This window comes from Heptranchias perlo, chromosome 15 (genome assembly GCF_035084215.1).
Source record: "Heptranchias perlo isolate sHepPer1 chromosome 15, sHepPer1.hap1, whole genome shotgun sequence".
In the NCBI taxonomy this organism is placed as follows: domain Eukaryota; kingdom Metazoa; phylum Chordata; class Chondrichthyes; order Hexanchiformes; family Hexanchidae; genus Heptranchias; species Heptranchias perlo.
Window position 1 is genome coordinate 49,779,464 of NC_090339.1, and position 19,701 is coordinate 49,799,164.

General features: G+C 46.2%; 1 protein-coding gene across 4 annotated transcripts in view; it reads right to left on the reverse strand.

Moving 5' to 3' along the window:
* Positions 1–12,161, reverse strand: part of LOC137333080 (monocarboxylate transporter 8-like) — a 104,513-nt gene extending 92,352 nt beyond the window's left edge. The window contains exons 1-3 of one of the 4 annotated variants that reach the window (XM_067997192.1): positions 12,036–12,161; positions 9,614–9,748; positions 8,183–8,518 (exon numbers count right to left, since the gene is read on the reverse strand). In XM_067997192.1, the coding sequence (XP_067853293.1) occupies positions 8,183–8,513 (331 nt within the window). In that variant the 5' untranslated portion in view covers positions 8,514–8,518; positions 9,614–9,748; positions 12,036–12,161. Of the gene's footprint in view, positions 1–8,182; positions 8,519–8,700; positions 8,887–8,962; positions 9,033–9,613; positions 9,749–12,035 lie in introns of those variants that run through there. The other 3 variants (XM_067997194.1, XM_067997195.1, XM_067997193.1) reach the window with 3 other exon arrangements.
* Positions 12,162–19,701: the final 7,540 nt, after the last annotated feature.

Sequence of the window (19,701 nt, forward strand, 5' to 3'; positions counted from 1 at the left end):
GGCTTCCACGGTACAGTTGGAAGCCTGATATAAATTTAATAGCTGCCAGCCGGATTTCCCACGGCTCAGGAAACCTGGCAGTGAATGGGGGACAGGAGCTGCCGGGTCCAGCAGGTTAGTGTTTTTCAGAGCCTTGTGAACCAGGAGGAGCAGGAGTGCTCCCTCCGGCATTCGTTCTGCTGTTCACGGCCTCTCCTCGCTGTCCGATCGGCAACCCACCCTCCACAACAACCCCGATCCCTCCCTCCCTATTGCCGGGCTCCACCCTCCCACCCCTTCTCCCAACCAAGCTCCAATCTATCCCGGTGGCCGGGGACCATACCCAACGGTCCCTGGCTGCAGCCTCCTGCCGCTGGTTTCCCCGGCCGGTAGCTGGTCAGCCTGTCAATCTGGCTGGCTGTCGGGCTGTAAACGGAAGACGAAAATGATAATTAGACCCTGCCATTAATGTCGACAGGACCTCCCGTCCCGGGCATTCCAAGTTTCCCACCCGCTACCAAGCTCCCCCGCTTCCCCATAAATATCGGGGTCATAAAAGGGGGGAAAAATGGAAAATATGGGAGGTAGTTAAAAGAGACAAAAGTGAGAACGATATAGAATTCAAAATCGAACACAAAGGGCTCGAATTTAGCAGGCCTGCGGGTTCCCAGCGGGTGGTCCTCCGGGAGCGTGGAAAACGCGGACGGCTAATTGTGTGCGTCCCCCACGCGATCGCGGGATAATTGGACCCATTAAGCCCTGCTTCCGGGTTCTGCGCTCCCCAGCTGCGTGCCGGCCGGCTGCGCATGCGCAGTACCGTCGACGCGATGTAGGAGCTCCAGTTAAAGGGGCAGTCTCCCAAAGCCCCTCCTGCTGCAAGCAAGAGGTCTGGGAGAATGGCTCAACAAAGGGGAAAGGCTGCGCCCCGTTTTTCAGATCTGGCACTGCAGCTGATGCTGGAGGGCGTGAGGAGGAGGAGGGAAACACTCTTCCCAGAAGATGGGCGCAAGTTCCCTGCCGCCGCAACCAGGAAGGCATGGGCAGAGGTGGCGGCGGAGGTGAGCAGCAGGGGCAACACCCCAAGGACTTGGGAGCAGTGCCGCAAGCGCTTCAATGACCTGACTAGGTCTGGCAAGGTGAGTACACCAACGCACCCTCCCACATCCCGTCCCCACCATCACGCCAAGCAGATCACAACCCCCTCCTGCACAGCCACCACTGCGCTCCATCAGCAATCCTCACAGCCACTCATTCACCATCCTCGCCGTGCACGCAAGTACCCACCGTCCCTGACCCCACCCGAACACTACCACACACCCCAATCCCCATGCAATGGGATGGGCATGTGGCCCACGCTTCCTCCCATCCGTTCCGCGCCACGCTCAACCCAACCACACCGATGCTCGATGCGTCTCACGATGCAAGACGCACCCACTCACACATCTGTGTTTTGCCTTCACAGGAGAAGAGGAGCAAGAACAACCGCGAAAGGGCACGCACCGGAGGTGGCCCGCCGCAAGTGGTGGAGCTCACCGACGCAGAGGTGGAGGCGCTCGACCTCGCCCGCACGCGACATTGCCTGTCGGTGGCCGATGGCGAGTGTGTCGCTGCCGAAACGGCCGGTAAGGGAAAGCTGACACTCAACACCCATGATCGCGAGTTACCGTCTCATCACCTGCCATCAGGCGCACTGTCAAGTTGGTCCACATGCCTCAAAGTGCCCTCTGTTCTCTTGCAGGTCCGTCTTTGGGTCAAGCGAGCGTGGAGGGCGATTCCTCAGAGGACATGGCGGTCTCTGAGGGTGCATCGTCACATCAGAGCCAACCATCCACCAGCGCAGAGACACGCACCTCGGTGGGTCCCCCTCGCCAACTAGTTGGGGTAGCACTTGGTGAGTCACTGCGCACGAGTGAGCATGAGCAGACCCTGGTGGCAGGGGCAGCTGCGGAGGGTCCGCGACGGAGGGAGCACTCATCTCCAGGCTCTGCTCAGCCGGACCCAGATGCTGAACCCAGGGGGCCACCAGAGAAAAGGAGAGTCGTCGAGGGCCACCAGCTAATTGCTGAGGTGCTGGCAGAGGTGCCGCGCGCATTGTCCACAATAGCGCAGGCGATGGAGGAGTCCACCTCCTGCATGTGGGCATTGGTGGCGCAGGCACAGGAGGGTACCGGCGACACAGTGTCGCGGGTAGGTGCGGGACTGTCTGCGGTGGAGGACAGGCTGGCCTCCCTCGAGCGTCACGCACAGCTCCACTTCGAGTCCTTGCAGGCCCTCACAACGTCTGTACGGATTCAGGGTGAGCAACATTCCGACGCCACCAACAGGCTGAGGGATACACTAGGGGTGGCCTTGCAAGGCCTCACACATGCCATCCAAACTGCCGTCCAGCAGGGTGGAAGGGGTGATGTGGGCCGAGGCCAAGAGAGGGATGATGGTGACCGGGGACATGGAAGCGGGGACGCCTCTCAAGGCGTCCCCACGTCCCACCCGTCGCCCACCTCTCAACCAGTACCCGCAATGGTGCCTCCTCTCCAGGTGGCTGAGTCTGCCCCTGCCCCGGTGCAGGAGGAGCAGTCTGTGGAGGTGCCCTCACGGGCACCGAAACCCAGGGGCCGTCCGCCAAAACCCGGTCAAGGCAAGAAGACGAGCAACCTGCCACTACCTGTGCTGGAGCCACAGGGGTAGCACCACGTAGGGGTTCCCGGAGAAGAATTGCAAAGGCCTTATAATCACAAAGGGAATACACCAGGGTGTTTATTATTTTGTACTTTGTTTCTTATATGATGTCACATTCCAGATATTAAATAGTCTATTCTCACCACTCCTGCCACCTCTCGTCCATTCTTCCGCGGCTTGTGCAATAGTTGCGTTCCGTGGAGGCCATCATGACGGCGAACACCTGCTGCCACCCATTGGGCACACTGCTGTGGGTGCAGGATTACTGGCAGCACTCTTCAGTGGAGGGGGCTGGTATGGCCGCTCGCCTGTGCAGGTGAGGAGATGCGAGCGCCTCGCAGTGTGTGACTCTAGGAGAACCGTTGACGTATGAGTGCGTCCCTGGCCCGGCGACCATCCCGGTGAGTCGCGGCTCGGCGCATGGGTCGTCCAACATCCTCTGGCGCGTCCTCCTCCTCCTCCTCCTCCTCCTCCTCGCCCTCGCCTTCCTCAATGTGGGTGGCGGGTGTGGATGGGGCCTCCTCCAGCGGCACCCCTCTCTGTTGGGCCATGTTGTGCAGGGCACAGCAGACAACTATGATTCGTCCCACTCTGAATGGTGTGTATTGGAGCGCTCCCCCAGAACGATCAAGGCACCTGAAGCGCATCTTGAGAAGCCCTATGGTCTGCTCAATTGTAGACCTGGTAGCAGTGTGGCTGTCATTGTACCGACGCTCCGGCTCGGTGATGGGGTTCCTCAGAGGTGTCATGAGCCACGTGTGTAGGGGATACCCCTTGTCGCGTTGGGTGCCTGCAGGATGGGCGGGACGGCGGACTCCCTGAGGACGAAGGCATCGTGGCAGCTGCCGGGGTATCTGGCGCACACGTGTAGGAATCTCTGGCGGTGGTCACAGATGAGCTGGGCGTTCATGGAGTGATACCCCTTCCTGTTGATGAACAGCCCTGGCTCATGCGGAGGTGCCCGTATTGCGATGTGGGTGCAGTCGATTACACCCTGCACCCGTGGGAAGCCGGCCATGGCATGGAATCCAACCGCCCTCTCCATCTGGCTGCGCTCGTCCATGGCGAAGTTGATGTAGTGGGAGGCCCTGCGGAACAACCCATCGGTGACCTGCCTTATGCACTTGTGTGCAGAGGACTGACAGACCCCGGTGATGTCCCCGGTGGCACCCTGGAAGGAACCGGATGCGAAGAAGTTGAGGGCAGTGGTGACTTTGACGGCGACAGGTAAGAAGATGCTGCTTGGTCCATCAGGGAGCAGCTCGTCGTTAAGGAGGCTGCAGATGTCGGCGACTACCTGGCGATTGACTCTGAGCCTCCGTATGCACTGCTCCTCGGAGAGGTCCATGAAGCTGAGCCTCGCTCTGTACACCCTGTGCGGAGGGTAGTGCCTCCTGCGACGCATCTCTCTCTGCGGTTGCCCTCCCTCCTGCTGTGCAGGTGGGTGTGCCGCAGCACCGTGTTGGGGGGCCCCACCTCTCCGAGGCGGACGGCGTGGACTGCGAGGCTGCTGGGGCTGGTCATCCTGTTCGTCCTCCGACGATGTCAACGCACCACCCATCTGGCAGGTGTTGGTGTGAGGGGTTGTGCAGGGTAGGTGGGTGGGTCCTCGGACTGGGGCTGCGGTTTCGTGTCGGTCTGTCCTCTGGCTTGGCGGGGGTTGGTGGAGGGCAGGGGTTGCCCTATGTGACGCGGTGGCCTCCTGCGTGGGTGAGGGCTCTCCCCCGTGGAGCGCAACTTGGCACCTGCCACAGGCTGCTGGCTGCAACACGCCTGGTTTGAAGGGTCCTGTTTCCCCCAGTGTGGGAAACTGACTGCCTTGAACCTAAAATCCCACACTTCCTCTTTTGACAGCTGCTTCAGCTCATTAACTGACCACAACGAGCAAGTTAAGTGCTCTCAAGTGGAACCCCGCTGGCTTTAATTGCCTGCGGGATTCCCACCAGCGGGGCTTTCGCGCGCAGCCCCGCACGTCAGCGCGGTACCCGGAAGTGGCCGGGATTTCGTCCAAATCCGGTCACGTGATCGGAGATCGGGATTTTCGTGGCCCCCCCGCTGGAAACCCGCAGGTAACCCGACCCTAAAATCGAGCCCAAAGGCTTTGCTGACAACTGACGGACCGACAAGCATTATGGTTTTTAATTTAATTTAATGCTCGTTAATTATTACATGTAAATTATTAATACCAATATATTACGTCACATCAAAATGATGATCAAGACACACTAGCATAGTAAAAAGACACAATCAGCAGTGATTGTGGAACTAGCTCTATAGGTTAAGGCATGAAGTACACTGATGGCTACATCTATTGCATGCCCCATGTTGTCTAGTTGCCAAATGTGTTGATTTTCCACGACAATACCTTACACACACAAAAGAGTTCACACAATGTTTCAGGTAAAGGAACCATATCATCCTAACAATGGTCAGGATGATGCACTCACATGGACTGTAGGTTATAAAAAGCAGTCGCATTCTTTAGTATTTGAGAATTAAATTTCACTTATTTAGGTTGACAAAATGGATGCAATCTCTTCAACAATCTTATTCAAAAGGTCAGTGAGTCTGTCTATGCAATAACACTGATGGCTTATTTCTCCCCGTTTTCCTTTATTCCCTTAATGTGAATTGAAATGGAGAGATTTCTAACACAGTTGGATATAAGTAAAACAATTTAACATAAAGTAAAGGAATATCTCATAAAGCAAATAGTAGCTTTGAATACATGGTTATGACATGTCACTGTAAAAGAGATTACCATTAATCATAAATAATGACTTAGTATTATTGTAATTATGGAATCCCCTTTCACCTAGATGGACAAGTTGAATCAACCTAAAACAGAACAAGCTTTCTTCATTGTGGCATCCATTTACGTCAAACTTAAATACATGGGATCGTTCAGCTTTTGTTTCAAAGGTCTGGTATTAAACCTCTCGTCTTGAAAATTAGCCTGTTTCAGTTATTTGAGGACTTCTTTTAATAAAAAAGGTCAATATTTGCAATAATAGTAGCATTTTGTTCCAAGCCAGCTAAAACGGACACAAAACCACGTTACGACATCACCGTGCACCATCTACAAGTGAAAGACTTCCTTCCTGGTAAGGATTTCCCTTTATCCATTAAAGGCATCCATTAAATAAACACCATTTTAAAGCTACAATCCGTTATCTATGCAGCTCTGAAATCACCAGTAACTTAACAATCCCATCTCCAGCCCACCTACTCCAAACAGAGGCATTATACTTAGCAATTTAGATACAGGTGGAACATTATTATAAGGTATTCCCTTACAACACCCTAATTTATTAAAATGGTGATAAAGTTCAGAAATGTATTACCTTAATAGCCAGAATAGGACCTTTAATTTGGTCTCACACTCTAAGCACTCATTAAAGGCATCGCCCTTAAGTAAGAAGCGATTTTTGTTGGTGTCATGTTTATTTGAATATTGAATGAATCGGACCGTTCTTTTCATAAATGGAAAGCTCTAAAGAATCGTAACTTCACAATAGAAGATTGCAGCAATTCAAAAATAATGAAATTCTAAACATTCCAGCGGAATCCCCATAGTGATTGTGCATATTTAGTGATTAAAATTTGTTTCCCAAAACCCATTTATATTAAGCCTGTACTTTCCCCCTCCTCAATCTTCCCCCTCCCCCATCAGATGTACTGATCACTACAAGCCAGTTGTACTGATAACTTTGTGCTGAAAATCTGACACAGAAGTTGCCATTTCTAGAGAAGCTGGTGGTCATCTTAAGATGCTCTGTGGACAGCTGTCAAACTAAAAGCTAGCACTTTGAGCAGCATTGTGCTGGTCAGCTGTATGCATTTCCATCAGCAAAGTTGAGTAGCTGAGCAGTGCCAAGGGCAGCAATTTGCGTTAAATTATACGTTAAAGTCTACAGCCTTGATATGCCACCAGCACCCAGAAGAGGATAAGGTTCATTCTTGCCCCAGTCTTACTCATCTTACCTGTTCCACTAAACCCAATGGTTCTTTCTTTGTTTTCTCTTGAGCTGCAATAGTTTAAACAGCTGAACAGCAAACTGTCAAACCCCGAGTGTACTGTTCAACTTCTGCACATACATATATATATATACACACATTGATATATACATACCTATATATAATTTTACAACACCAAGTTATAGTCCAGCAATTTTATTTTAAATTCACAAGCTTTCGGAGGCTTCCTCCTTCGTCAGGCTTCCTCCTTCACCTGACGAAGGAGGAAGCCTCCGAAAGCTTGTGAATTTAAAATAAAATTGCTGGACTATAACTTGGTGTTGTAAAATTGTTTACAATTGTCAACCCCAGTCCATCACCGGCATCTCCACATCATACCTATATATACACACATAAACATACATATGTATACACACATATGCATATATACATATACATATGTACATATATACATGCCTACAAATATGCATATACATATATACGTACACATATCTACATGCATACATATATACACACGTGCATACACATTATATACATACACATATGTGCATATACATACATATACATGCTCACATATACATACACATACACATGTACACCGACATATATATGCATATATACACATATACATACACATATATACACATAAACATGTATGTGCACACATATGTGCATACACCTGCACATATATACATATATACACATATAAGTACATACTTGCATATATATACATACATGCATGTATATACATATACATACACAAATATACACATATACACACATATATATATACACATGTAGATATTTATTATTTATTTTTTAAAACATAGATTACATGCATGTGATATTGTAAAACAGTTATTCACTGTTGATTTTTCTGGGCTATAAACCTCTAAAATCACATTTTTAAAAAATACGAGAATGATCAGAAATGGAAAATGTTCTTGCCAGCAGTGTGACACAAGAAATGTCTCCACTTGCCGGGCTCACCATAACCCATTGCTAACTTAACCAGACACATTCACCTATAGAATTAAAACAAAAAGCAAATACTGCGAATGCTGGAAATCTGAAATAAAAACAGAAAATGCTGGAAACACTCAAAAGGTCAGGCAGCATCTGTGACGATCTGTTTCTCTCCCTACTGATGGTGCCTGACCAGCTGAGTGTTGCCTGCATTTTCTGTTTTTATTTCACCTATAGAATTATCTCTGCTCAGGGTGGTGCAAACCTACCACTTCTTACTCATTAGGAAAAAGACTCACTGATTTTGGTTTATAAGAATAACCTAATTCAAAGTATCTCCTAAAAATAGTGCATTTGCAATTCGTTTCGCTCTTCCTGCTAAATGCCACTAACATTCATTGACATGTTTGCCACTAGCCAGGGCATTGTGTACATGTTAATACAGAGAGTCAGACACAAATTTTGGATGCGCCAACAGTTGGGAGAAAACTTTGCAAACACGTGCAGATGGTTTTCACGTAGGATATTTCGAGTCTGAATCTATAACAGGTAACAGGGACAAACCTGGTCAATTCACACTCACCAGTTTTAAACTGAATGCTCGGGTCCTTCCGATCCTCCAACTCTTTCAACAGCATCACGTACAGAATGCCGAACGAATTCTGGATGCCGAAGATGGAGCCATTGCACCAAGTGGCAGCGAAAACCACCACCCAGCCGAAGCCGCCTTCGGGGACCTGGAAGCCGGGCTGAGCTCCCGGAGCGGAGGCCGAGTCTTCCGCCAGCTGCGGGTTATCCTTGGACGCGGTCATCTCCAGCACCTCTCCCTTGCTCTCCAGCTGCAGCCCGCCGTCGACCTCCATCTGCATTGTCTTCTCTCCCATCTCCTTCTGGTCTGTTGTCTCACCGTCCATTCCCCCTTTGCATGAGAGAGAGAGAGAGAGAAACACACAGAGGGAATTATTGCAGACTCCTTAAGCAGCGTGCACTTATTTTCCAGATCAGTGTTATTTGAGTCCTTGCACAGACCGGTGGATCGAGGTCAGGTTTTCTCACATATAAAACTATATATATATATATATATATAAATCAGGTGCAAACCTGCCTGCCGTCGCTTACAGTCTGTTGCTAAAATAAACGTAACTACCAAATCAATCAGTTGCAGAGAAACGAAATCCCCGGACAGTACACAAACAGACCAGGGGGATTGGGGGGGGATTCGCCGGCGAGATCTGGGGAGATAGCTAGGATTTGAAGTCAGGATCCCCAGGCAGCACTCACTCCGAGCTGTACTCGGGTCCCAAGATATTTATGAACAGGAACTAAATGCGATTCAAGTTAATCAGGATCAGCTACACCTCACCATTACTGATAGAGTGTCTGAGCTCCTACAGACACACATGGGCGATGCTCTCTGCCCTTTTCTGACCGATATGCAGCCGATGAAAGGTCATCATAGAAAGTTACGGCACAGAAGGAGGACATTCGGCCCATCGTGTCGGTACCAGCCGAAGAAGAGCTATCCAGATTAATCTCACTTTCCAGCACTTAGTCCAGAGCCCTTTAGGTTATGGCACTTCAAGTCCACATCCAAGTACTTTTTAAACGAGTTGAGGGTTTCTACCCCTACCATCCTTTCAGGCAGTGAGTTCCAGACCCCCCACCACCCTCTGGGTGAAAAAGAGTGGTGGGGGTCTGGGTCTGGTCATCTACCTGAAACGTTAACTCTGTTTCTCTCGCCACAGACGCTGCCTGACCTGCTGAGTATTTCCAGCATTTTCTGTTTTTATTTCAGATTACTAGCACCCACAGTATTTTGCTTTTGTTTGATGTAGCTATAATCCTGGTATGGTTAATTCCAGTGATTGCAGTTCTCTCCTGTTGTGGCCAGAGTACTCCCCCTCCCATGTACATTTACAAGTGTCAACTAATGAGCCACTTTCCCTGCCTTTCCTTGTGTTTTCCCTCGTTTGTATATAGGATTTAAAAAAATGATTGTAACATATTAACCTACTTCTTTCTCTCACTCGTGTCTTGATTCCCAGTCCTTTGTTTCTTGCTGCTTTTCTTTTCCAACTGTCTTCTTCTCCGTTGTCACTTCATTGCTCTGATGTTTTTTCTACTTCTTTTACTTCCTTCTTTCACATAACTGCAGATAAGGAAGGCCATTCGGCCCATCTTAGTTCATCCATCCAGAATGACCCTAAACCCCTGCACCCCCACCTCCCCGCACAAAGCAGAATTTACTTTGTTTTTAAATGATTCCAGGGGTTTCACCTTCGCTACTCTATCCAGGAACCCATTCCACTTCCTCATCACTGCATGATTAAGAACTTTCTGATATCAGTCCGAAGATTGATTTTTATTAGTTTGAACCTGCAGCCTTTGTTCTACCCTCAAAATTTGAAGTAATTTTCCAGATTTTCCTTTTTCCATATCATTTACAATCTTATATGCTTCTATAAGATCATTTCTCAGACATTTTCTTTAGCAGCGGACAAGCCCACATTTCTCCAATCTTCCCTCATGGCTCAGACCTCTAATCTGTTGCTCAGCCCTATGGCTCTTCTTTGCCCTGCCTCCAATGCTTGAAGATCTACCCCATGTCTTGGTGACCCAAACTGGGACACTGTACTGAAGATATGTTCTAGCTAAAGCAATACACAGTTTGATCATAACTTCCTCTCAACTGTTTTGGCTATATAGCTCTATGTCAAATTGGCTTTGTTGCTTGTTGCTCTGCATTGGTTGGACATGTTGAGCATCAAGACTCCCATATCTTTTCCAACTTCACCCTTAGCTATTGCAACACCATTGACTGGTCATGTGTTGCCCATTTTTGCTTCCAGTGCGCACTAGTTTATATTTGTCTGCATTAAATGTAATTTGTCGTTGTCCTGCCCTCTTACATTTTTGGTCCAAATTATTCTGTAATTTCTGAGCGGCCTCCTCTGAATTCACTGCTCCTCCCATAATGGCATCATCTGCAAATTGGACTCATTTGCATTGTGTTTCTGAGTCCAAATCATTGATGTAAATTAGAAACAGTAGTCGTTCCATCACCTATCCCCTGGGGCACCCACTCAGTACTTCCCACCATCCTGATGTAACAATTCTAACAAACCCTTTTCTTATACTGTTAAACCCCCCTCCCCCCATATCCCTAATGCTTTCCAACCCACGCTTCAGATCAGTCTCTAGATCCATCTCCTGTCGAAACTGTCTCCATGAGTGTCTGTTCATTTCTGCTTACACAGCTATATTCACAGAAGGCTACAGAAAGGTGGGGCTATTGGTGCTTCAGGTTGCGTGAAATGCTTCTTGTCCCACTGTAACTACAGGTCATTGTACATCATAGGGAGACGAGGGTAGTCTCACCTAGCAATACTATTCTACAACACACGCATGAAAGCAGGAACCAGCAGGCAATTATGAAGACAGACCAAGGAGGGAAAGGATAGGAGGGAGACAAATAAGACAGTAAAGAGACAGAATAGAGTTGCTTAGATTTAGGGTAGATTGATTGAGGGGATAGGTAAACATAATGGACTGGAATCAACAACCTGCACTTTAACATTGCAAAATATCCAAAAGACTTTGCATAAAAAAAGGAAGATGGAAATGGACACAGTAGGAGTGATAATCAAAGGGCATGGTTAAAGAGGTACAGTTCGAGGATGCCCTTGAAGGTGGAGAGGTTTAGAAAAACAGTTCCAGAATGCATGGAAATGATGACTGGTGGAGGTGTAGAAGAAGGGAATGGGGGAATCACACAGAGCAGAGGTTACAAGTTGAGACTTATGGGTGGAGGAGGTTGAAAAGGTAGTAGGCTGTGATGAGAACGTGGAATCCAATAGATTATATTCTTCATTTTTCTTCTGGTCTACAGAAACAACAATTACTACACACCAAAGATAATCCATTGTGTGTAACACTTTGAGACATTTCAACAACATGATAAGGCACTATAGAAATGCATATTAGTGTTTTTTTTTCTTCATTTGTATCTGAGGTCAGGCCAGTTCTCAAGTAAATGACAGAAACTTCCATAAGAATGGTAGCATTGGACAGGAACATTTTTAACAGGAAAAAATGAGTTAAAGCTGGAAACCTAATGCATTACTCCCTGATACTATTACTTTCCAGTATTTGGCACAGTGAAACAAAGCAATTGAAGATTATACATAAAAGCAGGAACACACTTTTAGGTCACATGCAAGATTCAAATTAAATCATGGCGTTGCCCCTCTCTATCTCTAACCTCCTTCAACTCTACCAGCCCCCCAGAACTCTTCATTCATCCAACTCTGGCTTCTTGTGCATCCCCCCTCCCTTTGCCCCATCATTGGCAGCCATGCCTTCAGCTATCTAGGGCCTCTGCTCTGAAATTCCCTACCTAAACCTCTTCACCCCTTTTGACCTTCCTTAAAACCTACCTCTTTCACCTTTTGGTCAACCCTCCTAATATCTCCTTCGGATCGGCATCCTTTTTCTTTCTGGTTATGCCTCTGTGAAGTGCCTTGGGACGTTTTTCTATTAAAGGCGCTATATATAAATGCAACTTGTTGATGTTGATAATATCACAAAATGTTCTGAAAGTGTGAGAGGTATCATCCTGCAAATAGATCAATAGGGCAGCCTACATATTTTGCAGTAAGCAATTTATCATGAGTAGGGATCATTTTTAGAGCTGGGCCACCCTAACTCAGTTCAACAGAGATTAAGATTGTCGGTTTCAGTTCATAAGAGACGCAGTCTGCTTATTGAAAAGCTCATCAAGCTGCTAGCACAAGATAAAGGTGCGAGAAAAAGTCCAAACTATAATACCCCATAGAAAATAGCTTTAACTGTTCCACTGTACTGGAACGTGGCTTTATAAATATACAGTACAATTGTTATTCACTAACAACAGGTGGATCAAATGGAATGATCCACATGACAGTGGTTATTAAAACGCATTAACAAAATGCATTTTATTTTTAATGAGCACTCATAGTATTTGGTCATGTTTCATTTTTTTAAGCAACTGAGAACCATTTTACAATAGTTATTTTGAACCCATCAGCCAATTCAAATAATAATTTGAATGACCTAAACTAATATTTCCTTGCCTGGCTACAGATAATCACCACCCAAATGCTTCAACGTATTACATTTGTGTGACCATCTCACCAGTTTGCAACCTCAGCATCCCGAGCTGAGCTTCTGACTCCATAGCCATTCCATTACAAAGTCAGCTTACTTCCACCTCTAAAACATCACCCATTAAAATCCTCACCCATGCCTGTCACCTCCAGACTCGACTATTCCAATGCTCGCATGGCCGGCCTCCCATCCTCCACCCTCCGCAAATCTCATCCAAAATTCTGCTGCCCGTATCCTAACCTATACCAAGTCCCTTTTGCCCATGACCCCTGTCCACATAGATCTACATTGGCTCCTCCAGCGGTACACTCCCCCTACCCCCTGAAGTCTCCATTCCTCTGACTCCGGCCACTTGTGCATTCATTCCTCCACCTTCACCCTACCATTGGCGGCTGTACCTTCAGCTGCCTAGGCCCCACATGCTGGAATTCCCTCCCTAAACCATTTTGTCTTCCAACTCTTGTCCTTTAAGACCATCCTTAAAACATACCTTTTTGACCAAGTCTTTTGTCACCCCTTGTAGTATCTTCTTTTTTTGGCTTGGTATCAGTTTTTATCCCCTTATGCCTCTATGACAAGGGACATTTTCGTATGTTAAGGCGCTACATAAATGCACGTTATTGTTGTTGTCATGGATACGATGCACGTATAATACCGGACCTGATTTTTGGTAGGGAAACAGTAGGAAACTTTGTGGTGGTTTTTCCCCTCAAGAAGGATTCACTGCTCAAAACGCTCCTGGAATCTATTGGTGGAAATCTGTAAAAACTAATTTTAATCATTGCTGTCCAATGATGCCTGCTGGAATTATGTGCATGACAGGTGAAGGCATAATTGAGTTTTGCCATGATGCCCTCTTGTGGTTGAACAGCTCATCAACACGCACTCATTGTCCAGGCTCACACATGAAATGGCCTGTAGCCATTTTGTACTGCTATAGCAGAAATCACTGTTTTCTCATGAATCATTTGAGCATAAATGTGTTATATGCATATATATGTAATACAGGGGCATTATGCTCACACTACATTCAAGTGTAGCACATATATGCAATATACATATATAATGGGGTAATTTTTCAACTTTGTGTTTCAGGCAATGATCCTTGCCAGCCAGCCAGATGTGCAAATCTTAAATTTGGGCTCATGATTTTCTGAATGATTAATGTAAATAGCTGTAAAATCATAGGCAGCAAGGTCTGAATTATTGATATACGCTGCTGGTGGGCAAGGCTTTTTTTATTCATTCATGAGATGTGGGCATTGCTGGCAAGGTCAACATTTATTAACCATCCCTAATTGCCCAGAGAAGGTAGTGGTGAGCTGCCTTCTTGAACCGCTACAGTCCACGTGGTGAAGGTTCTCTCACAGTGCTGAAGTAGGGAGTTCCAAGATTTTGACCCAGCGACGATGAAGGAACGGCGATATATTTCCAAGTCAGGATGGCGTGTGACTTGGAGGGGAACGTGCAGGTGGTGATGTTCCCATGCGCCTGCTGCCCTTGTCCTTGTAGGTAGTAGAGATCATGGGTTTGGGTGGGGGGGGGCGGGGAGGGGTGGTGCTGTTGAAGAAGCCTTGGCGAGTTGCTGCAGTGCATGTTGTAGATGGTACACACTGCAGCCACAGTACGCTGGTGAAGGGAGTGAATGTTTAAGGTGGTGGATGGGGTGCCAATCAAGCAGGCTGCTTTGTGCTGGATGGTGTCGAGCTTCTTGAGTGTTGTTGGAGCTGCACTCATCCAGACAAGTGGAGAGTATTCCATCACACTCCTGACTTGTGCCTTGTAGATGGTGGCAAGGCTTTGGAGAGTCAGGAGGTGAGTCACTCGCCACAGAATACCCAGCCTCTGACCTGCTGTTGTAGCCAAAGTATGTGTGTGGCTGGTCCAGTTAAGTTTCTGATCAATAATAACCACCACGATGTTGATGGTGGAGGAGTCGGTGATGGTAATGCCATTGAATGTCACGGGAGGTGGTTAGACTCTCTCTCTTGTTGGAGATGGTCACTGCCTTGCACTTGATTGGCATGAATGTTACTTGCCACTTATCAGCCCAAGCCTGGCTGTTGTCCAGGTCTTGCTGCATGCAGCCACAGACTGTTTCATTATCTGAGGGGTTGCGAATGGAACTGAACACTGCAATCATCAGCAAACATCCCCATTTCTGACCTTCTGATGGAGGGAAAGTCATTGATAAAGCAGTTGAAGATGGTTGGGCCTAGGACACTGTCCTGAGGAACTCCTGCAGCAATGTCCTGGAGCTGAGATGATTGGCCTCCAACAACCACTACCATCTTCCTTCTTTCCCACCAGAAGCATGGATTCAGGAAACTACTGCTCGTGCGTACATTATACATACTACAATAGCTTGCTCATTTATCTTCAATAAAGCTCCTGGCAGCTTGTCTTCTAACTTTGACACTTTTTATGTTGTGCTATGGAATATTCACCATAATACACACCTGGTTATAACATATTATAGTGAATGTCCCATAGTATAGTATAAAAAGTGTCAACATTGGTAGACAAGCTGTCAGGAACCTTATGAGATTATGATGAGCATCACATGTGCAGGTAATATATTGGTGGCCTTGATTTTGGACAATGTCCACCCCAGAGCTGCATTTACCTCCTCCAATCCATTCCCAAGTGCTTCTCTGCCCCCCACCTAATGTTCAAATTCATCACATCCATGAAACTCTGCATCCCAGATCATATCCACCCAGCTTCCCCTCCTTAGCTCTGTTTGCTGGGATCATCCACTTCTGCCTCCTTCAAAACTGCTACTACCTCTTCCTCAGAAACTCCACATTCAATCACTCCATTCTTTCCTTCCTCCCCTTTCTCTCCAACTATAGTTCCTATTCAAGATCCTCCAGACCAGTTCTTTCCTCCACTCACAGGCCTAAGACTACCCTGGTCAATGTCACAAAGTACATCCTTTTGCGCCATGTCGCATTGTCTGCTGATTTCAACACAACTACTCCATCACAACAATAACTTATGCTTATATAATACCTGTATCTTAGAAAAACATCCCAAGGTGCTTCACAGAAGAAAGGATGACACCAGGGTTCTATAAGGGAGTTGAGAGAAGTGACAGGAGCTTGATTGAAGAGATGGGTTTTGGAGTTCTTTTTCTTATTACTGAATTTTGTAAAGTCACTGTACAGTTTTGTTATACAATCCAGCTGATGTTTAACTGTGCCAACAACCTACTGAGGTTGTTGGTACAGTTAAACATCAGCTGGAAACCACACACTTTGATCAGCGCAATTTGGTGCTGTCTCACGTTCTGGTGAGTCAAGGAAAATTCAAGGCTCCTTTCTTCAGAGTGTCACCCTATATAAGACTTCCATGGCTTAATCGGATGGAAGAGAATCCCTGATCATTTGTTACCACATTCCAATATGACAAATTTTGCAAGATACTGTGCTGTGCAAGAGCTGCTTTGGTGGTTTCCTATGGTTTTGAGGTATCAGAGCCCTAATTTTCACCTATACAGAAAGAACATATTTACATGTCTCCTTTCACATCCTCAGGATAGCCCAAAGTGCTTCACAGCCTATGGATTGCTTTTGAAGTTCAGTCACTGTTGTTTAGTATCATAGAATCTTTATATGCACCTAAACAGGCAGGTAAGAACTCAGTTTAATATTTCATCTGAAAGAACCTCTCTCAATGTTCCACACTCTCAGCACTGCTCCAACATTATTAACTCCTTTGTCTGAAAGTTATGGACTTGTTTAAAAGGCCCTGTGGCTATGCCACTAGCTTTCTGTGGGTACTACATAGATTTAATCATTGCCTGGATAAAGAGTATTGGCTTATTCTTCTCTGAAAATTCAAATAATATTATAAGCTATCTTGATGAGATCATTTATTTCGCTGCCATTTTCCATTATGTTTTTTTTTTTGCTTTCACCAGTTTTTATTTTGCAGGATTCAGCATCCTTGACCACTCCTGTAGGTGAGTAAGCCTCCATTCTTATAAAACAGACAGTCAGGAAAAGACCAGCTGGTCCATCAAATCTGCCCCACACCCATGATTGCTGCAGCAGCATGACTAGACACTTCCTTAACCATCAAAAAAGGTACCAAAGAAACATTTGAATAATCCTACAAAATGTTTGTATGTGAATTGAACAGCTTAGCCATTCTTACTGTAAGTGCTAATTAATATGACCAATCACAAATCATGAACCAACCTTCAGTATTACTTAATCCTTTCATACTTTAATCAAAAATATAATTCAATCACAAATTACTGGTTTTGTCCTATAATATTCCCCTAACAAACATTAGCTAGGAAAGCACAACATAAAGCAATGTTAGAGCTCCATTGATCTATTTGCAGCAATTCCATTTGAAGCTGTGCAAATATGATGCAGCAGTGGCTCAATTTTTTCTAGTACACTATTTTGTAAGTGCAAAAATGGGACTGGTCAAGATCAATTTTTTTTAAAAATTGATTTCTACAAACATGGAGCGCTTCAGGTATGAAGAGAGACTGGGAAGATTGGGTTTGTTTTCCGTGGAGCAGAGGAGGCTGAGGGGGGACATGATTGAGGTGTACAAAATTATGAGGGGCACAGATAGGATGGATACTAAGGAGCTTTTTCCCTTCGTTGAGGGTTCTATAACAAGGGGACATAGATTCAAGGTAAAAGGCGGGAGGTTTAGAGGGGATTTGAGAAAGAACATTTTCACCCAGAGGGTGGTTGGAGTCTGGAACTCACTGTCTGAAAGGGTTGTGGAGGCAGGAACCCTCACAACATTCAAGAAGCATTTGGATGAGCACTTGAAATGCCATAGCATACAAGGCTACGGACCAAATGCTGGAATATGGGATTAGAGTAGACAGGGCTGATGGCCGGCGCGGACACGATGGGCCGAAGGGCCTCTATCCGTGCTGTATAACTCTATGACTCTATAACTGCTATGAGGGTGGTGGAAGCAGATTCAATAGTAACTTTCAAAAGGGAATTGGATAAATGCTTGAAAAGGAGAAATTTGCAGGGCTATGGGGAAAGAGTAGAAGAGTGGGACTAATTGGATAGCTTTCACAAAGCTGACACAAACACGATGGACTGAATGGCCTCTTTCTGTGCTGTATGGCCCTGTACTTGTTTCAGGGTATTAAGAGCTTTCCAGTAGAAAAAAGGACCTTCCAGATCTACCTAAAAACTTAAGTCTTTACAACCTCCAATCAAGCGGCAGGTGAGATTTAAAATGGTCAAGTGTGAGGATGCCAAGTGTACATCTACGCAATAGGTCCATCTATCCAGTTTTCTGATGCAGAGAAGACTGCTAGAAAAATGGGAGATGAGGTGCAGCCAACATTGAAAGCAGTTTGAATATGAAGAGCACATAGCAGAAGCTTCTGATAGTACACAATTGCTAACCCCCTGTATCATTCCTTCTCTCGTGCTCCACTGTCACTCATCTCACTGTTAACCCTCTATGCACTGCCCCATGCCCACACACTAAGGGCAGTGGTCATTAGGCCAGAGACTCCCTCACACCATTTCCCATCTACCCTCCCTTTGGTTGTGTAAGGAAAGGGTTAATCAGATTGTCCTGCTAATGTTATACTGCTATTGATTTCTCTTTATATTGTAGTAATAGTAACCTTTAGCCTTTGCCCGTTGAGCAGGGACGTTTAAGTTAATTTAAAGTACCACAGGGCAATTGAACTAGAGCTGACCTTAAAGCAATGGTCAGTTTAGTCACTTCATTAAACCTAATTAAAAAAAGACATACCAGTGCATACTGATTCAAATATTTCAGAGAACTTTCATCAGTCGATAAAAAATGCAGGAAAAACAGTTCTGCAAAGGAAAACATCTGGGTTAATTGGTACAAAATGGTACTGAATCAGACTTATAAAAGTTTAACCATCCGAAAACAGGTCAGATTCTAGATATACACTGACATCGCCCAGCTCTATCTCGACCACCCCACTGCCTCCAATTTGTCATGCTGTTTGTTCCACGTCCAGTGCTGGATGAGCAGAAATTTCCTCCAACTAAATATTGGGAAGACCAAAGCCATTGTCTTCGTTTCCCGTCACAAACTCAGTTCCCTGGCCACCGACTCCATCCCTCTCCTGGCCACTGAGGCTGAGCCAGACCGTTCGCAACTTTGGCATCCTATTTGACCCAGAGATGAGCTTCCAATCCCATATCCGCTCCATCACCAAGACTGCCTACTTCTATTTCCATATCACCCGCCTCCACCTCTGCTCAGCTCATCTGCTGCTGAAACCCTCATCCATACCTTGGTTACCTCCAGACTCAACTATTCCAATGCTCTCCTGGCTGGCCTTCCACCTTCCACCCTCCATAAACTTCAGCTCACCCAAAACTCTGCTGCCCTTATCCTAACTCGCACCAAGTCCTGATCACCCATCACCCCTGTGCTTGCTTACCTACATTGGCTCGCAGTCCAGCAATACCTTGGCTTTAAAATTCTCATCCTGGTTTTCAAATCCCTCCGTGGCCACGCCCCTCTCTCTAACCTCCTCCAGCCCTACAAACCCAAGAGATCTGTACGCTCCTCCAATTCCGGTCCCTTGCACATCCCCAATTTTAAAAATCAGTTCACCGTTGGCAGCCGTGCCTTCGGCTGCCTAGCCCCCAAGTTCTAGAATTCCCTCCCTAAACCCCTCTTTAAACCTACCTCAGACCAAGCTTTGTCACCTGTCCCATCACCTTATGTGGCTTGGCGTCAAATTTTGATAACTCTGAAGCTCCTTTGGAAATTTTACTACGTTAGAGGTGCTATATAAATGCAAGTTGCTGTTCGTGGAATAGCAATTATATGTACCAGAGTAAAACAAATCAATAAGATAAAGTAGGGGAGTTGTATCAGTCTACAGCAAAAAACTTGTTAAACTAGTTTGAGTTGTATTAACTTTTATAAAATTATGTAATGCAGATGTGTCAATTCTCACGTGGA